At 46.9% G+C, this 6,837-nt stretch overlaps 1 protein-coding gene across 4 annotated transcripts in view; it reads right to left on the bottom strand.

The window, feature by feature from the left end:
• Nucleotides 1-2,644: 2,644 nt before the first annotated feature.
• The window catches only part of LOC110511297 (cell adhesion molecule 2), a 473,792-nt gene continuing 469,599 nt past the window's right edge, over nucleotides 2,645-6,837 (bottom strand). For all 4 annotated transcript variants that reach the window (XM_090188763.1, XM_090188764.1, XM_090188762.1 and 1 more), the window contains one exon: nucleotides 2,645-3,438. In XM_090188763.1, coding sequence (XP_090044889.1) covers nucleotides 3,323-3,438 — 116 coding nt within the window. In that variant the 3' untranslated portion in view covers nucleotides 2,645-3,322. The remainder of the gene's footprint in view (nucleotides 3,439-6,837) is intronic.

Genomic DNA, 6,837 nt, shown 5'->3' with positions numbered 1-6,837 from the left:
AAACCTCTGTCTATTATATCGTACAACGGGGCATCTTCTCCTGAGTACAGTTGGTGTTGTACAACCTTTGTCATTTCGTACCGTACAGGGCGCAACTTCTCCTGTTTCCAAGTCTATCATTCTCTTGAATACAATTTTAGTCAGGGTACAGTGAAGAGGACAGTGAAGGGGAGAGAGAAGGGGACAGTGGATGAATAGGGAAGGGGACAGTGAAGGGGAAGGGGACAGTGAAGGGGAAGGTGACAGTGAAGGGGACAGTGGAGGAATAGGGAAGGGGACAGTGAAGGGGAGAGAGAAGGGGACAGTGGAAGAGGACAGTGGAGGAATAGGGAAGGGGACAGTGAAGGGGAAGGGGACAGTGAAGGGGAGAGAGAAGGGGACAGTGGAAGGGGACAGTGAAGGGGAGAGAGAAGGGGACAGTGGAAGGGGACAGTGAAGGGGAGAGAGAAGGGGACAGTGAAGGGGACAGTGAAGGGGAAGGGGACAGTGAAGGGGACAGTGAAGGGGACAGTGAAGGGGACAGTAAAGGGGACAGTGAAGGGGACAGTGAAGGGGACAGTAAAGGGGACAGTGAAGGGGACAGTGAAGGGGACAGTGAAGGGGACAGTGAAGGGGACAGTAAAGGGGACAGTAAAGGGGACAGTGAAGGGGACAGTGAAGGGGACAGTAAAGGGGACAGTGAAGGGGACAGTAAAGGGGACAGTGAAGGGGACAGTGAAGGGGACAGTAAAGGGGACAGTGAAGGGGACAGTGAAGGGGACAGTGAAGGGGACAGTGAAGGGGACAGTGAAGGGGACAGGGACAGTGAAGGGGACAGTGAAGGGGACAGTGAAGGGGACGGGGACAGTGAAGGGGAAGGGGACAGTGAAGGGGACAGTGAAGGGGACAGTGAAGGGGACAGTGAAGGGGACAGTGAAGGGGAAGGGGACAGTGAAGGGGACAGTGAAGGGGACAGTGAAGGGGACAGTGAAGGGGACAGTGAAGGGGAAGGGGACAGTGAAGGGGACAGTGAAGGGGACAGTGAAGGGGACAGTGAAGGGGAAGGGGACAGTGAAGGGGACAGTGAAGGGGAAGGGGACAGTGAAGGGGACAGTGAAGGGGAAGGGGACAGTGAAGGGGACAGTGAAGGGGACAGTGAAGGGGACAGTGAAGGGGAAGGGGACAGTGAAGGGGACAGTGAAGGGGAAGGGGACAGTGAAGGGGACAGTGAAGGGGACAGTGAAGGGGACAGTGAAGGGGACAGTGAAGGAGCAGTCAGGTTCAGTCTGAAAGACATAAGGCTTAACCAGAACACATTCATTTAAATAAAAGGCTGAAGATGTTTAATTAACTGCCTAGAAGCTGTGAAATGACGGTTTGAATTAAAAGACAGAAAAATAAAATCAGTGTAGATGAATGACATTAAGTAGTTATAACAGGTGTCTGTCATCATCAGTGTAGATGAATGACATTAAGTAGTTATAACAGGTGTCTGTCATCATCAGTGTAGATGAATGACATTAAGTAGTTATAACAGGTGTCTGTCATCATCAGTGTAGATGAATGACATTAAGTAGTTATAACAGGTGTCTGTCATCATCAGTGTAGATGAATGACATTAAGTAGTTATAACAGGTGTCTGTCATCATCAGTGTAGATGAATGACATTAAGTAGTTATAACAGGTGTCTGTCATCATCAGTGTAGATGAATGACATTAAGTAGTTATAACAGGTGTCTGTCATCATCAGTGTAGATGAATGACATTAAGTAGTTATAACAGGTGTCTGTCATCATCAGTGTAGATTAATGACATTAAGTAGTTATAACAGGTGTCTGTCATCATCAGTGTAGATGAATGACATTAAGTAGTTATAACAGGTGTCTGTCATCATCAGTGTAGATGAATGACATAACGTAGTTATAACATCGCTGACAGGCAGAGTGGACATTAAAGCCTTATATTTAGGCACCATGTAACCAACAGTGTGTTGTGGACAGGGAGTGTCTGTGTGTGTGTGTGTGGACAGGGAGTGTGTGTGTGTGTGTGTGTGGGCAGGGAGTGTGTGTGTGTGTTGTGGACAGGGAGTGTGTGTGTGTGGGTTGTGGACAGGGAGTGTGTGTGTGTTGTGGACAAGGAGTGAGTGTGTGTGTGTTATGGACCGGGAGTGTGTGTGTGTGTGTTGTGGACCGGGAGTGTGTGTGTGTGTGTGTGTGTGTGTTGTGGACCGGGAGTGTGTGTGTGTGTGTGTGTGTGGACAGGGAGTGTGTGTGTGTTGTGGACAAGGAGTGAGTGTGTGTGTGTTATGGACCGGGAGTGTGTGTGTGTGTGTTGTGGACCGGGAGTGTGTGTGTGTGTGTGTGTGTGTTGTGGACCGGGAGTGTGTGTGTGTGTGTGTGTGTGGACAGGGAGTGTGTGTGTGTGTGTGTGTGTGTGTGTGTGTGTGTGTGTGTGTGTGTGTGTGTGGACAGGGAGTGTGTGTGTGTGTGTGTTGTGGACCGGGAGTGTGTGTGTGTGTGAACAGGGAGTGTGTGTGTGTGTGTTGTGGACAGGGTGTGTGTGTGTGTTGTGGACCGGGAGTGTGTGTGTGTGTGTTGTGGACCGGGTGGTTTTTGAGGGATCCAGTTAGGTGGTTTTAATAAAGAGGTGGGCGTGGTCTCGTGGATATGCAGATTCTCAGGCTTTTATTTAGCAGATAAAACACAATCAGAAATAAAAAGGCAACATCCCCAGACGGCCAATAGGGCGCGGCCTTTAAAAATGACAGCCGGCAACGTAAACCAGGGCGGTTGGACAAAAAGACGTGAAGGATGGAATGATAACAAAATAGAACAAAAAGGCCAGCAGGAGAGGGGGGTGATGGGAAAAAAAAGGAGTGTTTCCTCTCTGCATCCTGCCCAGGGGGTTCCCTCAGTGAAGCAGCAGGGGCAGTGGAGAAAGAAATATAGAGAGAGAGAGGTGGAGAGAGAGAGAGAGATGAAGAGAGGTGGAGAGAGAGAGAGAGAGAGAGAGAGAGAGACAGAGAGAGAGATGAAGAGAGGTGGAGAGAGAGAGACAGAGAGAGGTGGAGAGAGAGATGAAGAGAGGTGGAGAGAGAGAGGTGAAAAGAGAGAGAGGTGTAGAGAAAGAGAGAGAGAGATGAAGAGAAAGAGAGAGAGAGAGAGAGATGAAGAGAAAGAGAGAGAGGTGAAGAGAAAGAGATAGATAGAGAGATAAGGAGATAGAGGGAGAGTTAGATAAAGAGAAATAGAGAGAAAGAGGGGGCAGCAGACCAATCTAAATAAAGTACTCCTTCTTCTCCTCAGCACGTTTTGGGGCAGCGGATCAGAGCGCCCTCTACAGTCTAGATAAAGTACTCCTTCTTCCCCTCAGCATGTGTGTTGCCCTCTGCGTTGATGATAGCTGTATCAGCATCCGGTGCATCGTCCGCTCCTTTGGCCTCGTTGGTCAGGTACGTTCCTATTGGACAACAAACAGGAAGACAATACGTGAGGTATATTCCTATTGGACAACAAGAAGGAAACAAACGTTTTTGAAACATTTGGAAACCTGTCTTGCTCCATCGTAGTCAGTGATAATCCTGTTTTTTTAAACATGTTTTTTCAACGTGACGGCCCTTCGAGCCGAATAGGAACATTGTCCCGGAACAGCTGCTTGATGATCGTCAATGGGCTATAAACTCTGGTCATAGTTGATCTGTGTTAGTATTTGGTATGTTACCTTGGTGGCTGGTCAGGTAAACCTGGATATTGTAATTGGACTATAGACACTATATAGTTGATTAGGTGTGTTGGTCGTGTAGGTTACCTTGGTGGCTGGTCAGGTAAACCTGGTTATTGTAATTGGACTATAGACACTATATAGTTGATTAGGTGTGTTGGTCGTGTAGGTTACCTTGGTGGCTGGTCAGGTAAACCTGGTTATTGTAATTGGACTATAGACACTATATAGTTGATTAGGTGTGTTGGTCGTGTAGGTTACCTTTAAACCTGATATCTGGTTATAAAATGAATGGAGGTGGTCAGGTCTTAGATGTATTGGTCAGGTATGGAGGTGGTCAGGTATGGAGGTGGTCAGGTCTTAGATGTGTTGGTCAGGTGTGCTACTAAAAGGTGAACTACCTTAATGCCTGACTATGTAACTGATTATAAACAGGAGGACAAACTGGATAGACAACGATAATTGGTCAGGTGTTTTACAGGTATTGTGTGTTACAGATACCGAAGGTGTCCTATCTCTCTGACAGACCAGGTACCTGACTATTAAACAGGTGTCCTATCTCTCTGACAGACCAGGTACCTGGCTAGTAAACAGGTGTCCTATCTCTCTGACCTACAGGTACCTGACTATTAAACAGGTGTCCTATCTCTCTGACAGACCAGGTACCTGACTAGTAAACAGGTGTCCTATCTCTCTGACCTACAGGTACCTGACTATTAAACAGGTGTCCTATCTCTCTGACAGACCAGGTACCTGACTATTAAACAGGTGTCCTATCTCTCTGACAGACCAGGTACCTGACTATTAAACAGGTGTCCTATCTCTCTGACAGACCAGGTACCTGACTATTAAACAGGTGTCCTATCTCTCTGACAGACCAGGTACCTGACTATTAAACAGGTGTCCTATCTCTCTGACAGACCAGGTACCTGACTAGTAAACAGATGTCCTATCTCTCTGACAGACCAGGTACCTGACTAGTAAACAGATGTCCTATCTCTCTGACAGACCAGGTACCTGACTATTAAACAGGTGTCCTATCTCTCTGACAGACCAGGTACCTGACTAGTAAACAGGTGTCCTATCTCTCTGACCTACCAGGTACCTGACTATTAAACAGGTGTCCTATCTCTCTGACAGACCAGGTACCTGAATATTAAACAGGTGTCCTATCTCTGACAGACCAGGTACCTGACTATTAAACAGGTGTCCTATCTCTCTGACAGACCAGGTACCTGACTATTAAACAGGTGTCCTATCTCTCTGACAGACCAGGTACCTGACTATTAAACAGGTGTCCTATCTCTCTGACAGACCAGGTACCAGACTAGTAAACAGGTGTCCTATCGCTCTGATATACCAGGTACCTGACTATTAAACAGGTGTCCTATCTCTCTGACAGACCAGGTACCTGACTATTAAACAGGTGTCCTATCTCTCTGACAGACCAGGTACCTGACTAGTAAACAGGTGTCCTATCTATCTGACAGACCAGGTACCTGACTATTAAACAGGTGTCCTATCTCTCTGACAGACCAGGTACCTGACTATTAAACAGGTGTCCTATCTCTCTGACAGACCAGGTACCTGACTAGTAAACAGGTGTCCTATCTCTCTGACAGACCAGGTACCTGACTATTAAACAGGTGTCCTATCTCTCTGACAGACCAGGTACCTGACTATTAAACAGGTGTCCTATCTCTCTGACAGACCAGGTACCTGACTATTAAACAGGTGTCCTATCTCTCTGACAGACCATGTACCTGACTATTAAACAGGTGTCCTATCTCTCTGACAGACCAGGTACCTGACTATTAAACAGGTGTCCTATCTCTCTGACAGACCAGGTACCTGACTAGTAAACAGATGTCCTATCTCTCTGACAGACCAGGTACCTGACTATTTAACAGGTGTCCTATCTCTCTGACAGACCAGGTACCTGACTAGTAAACAGGTGTCCTATCGCTCTGATATACCAGGTACCTGACTATTAAACAGGTGTCCTATCTCTCTGACAGACCAGGTACCTGACTATTAAACAGGTGTCCTATCTCTCTGACAGACCAGGTACCTGACTATTAAAGATATGTCCTATCTCTCTGACAGACCATGTACCTGACTATTAAACAGGTGTCCTATCTCTCTGACAGACCAGGTACCTGACTATTAAACAGGTGTCCTATCTCTCTGACAGACCAGGTACCTGACTATTAAACAGGTGTCCTATCTCTCTGACAGACCAGGTACCTGACTAGTAAACATGTGTCCTATCTCTCTGACAGACCAGGTACCTGACTAGTAAACAGGTGTCCTATCTCTCTGATAGACCAGGTACCTGACTAGTAAACAGGTGTCCTATCTCTCTGACAGACCAGGTACCTGACTATTAAACAGGTGTCCTATCTCTCTGACAGACCAGGTACCTGACTAGTAAACAGATGTCCTATCTCTCTGACAGACCAGGTACCTGACTATTAAACAGGTGTCCTATCTCTCTGACAGACCAGGTACCTGACTATTAAACAGGTGTCCTATCTCTCTGACAGACCAGGTACCTGACTAGTAAACAGGTGTCCTATCGCTCTGATATACCAGGTACCTGACTATTAAACAGGTGTCCTATCTCTCTGACAGACCAGGTACCTGACTATTAAACAGGTATCCTATCTCTCTGACCTACCAGGTACCTGACTATTAAACAGGTGTCCTATCTCTCTGACAGACCAGGTACCTGACTATTAAACAGGTGTCCTATCTCTCTGACCTACCAGGTACCTGACTATTAAACAGGTGTCCTATCTCTCTGACAGACCAGGTACCAGACTATTAAACAGGTGTCCTATCTCTCTGACAGACCAGGTACCTGACTATTAAACACGTGTCCTATCTCTCTGACAGACCAGGTACCTGACTATTAAACAGGTGTCCTATCTCTCTGACAGACCAGGTACCTGACTATTAAACAGGTGTCCTATCTCTCTGACAGACCAGGTACCTGACTATTAAACAGGTGTCCTATCTCTCTGACAGACCAGGTACCTGACTAATAAACAGGTGTCCTATCTCTCTGACCTAACAGGTACCTGACTAGTAAACAGATGTCCTATCTCTCTGACAGACCAGGTACCTGACTATTAA

The sequence above is a fragment of the Oncorhynchus mykiss genome, chromosome 10, assembly GCF_057628025.1.
Source record: "Oncorhynchus mykiss isolate SJ-2025 chromosome 10, ASM5762802v1, whole genome shotgun sequence".
Lineage (NCBI taxonomy): Eukaryota > Metazoa > Chordata > Actinopteri > Salmoniformes > Salmonidae > Oncorhynchus > Oncorhynchus mykiss.
This window is presented reverse-complemented; position numbering and strand designations above follow the sequence as displayed.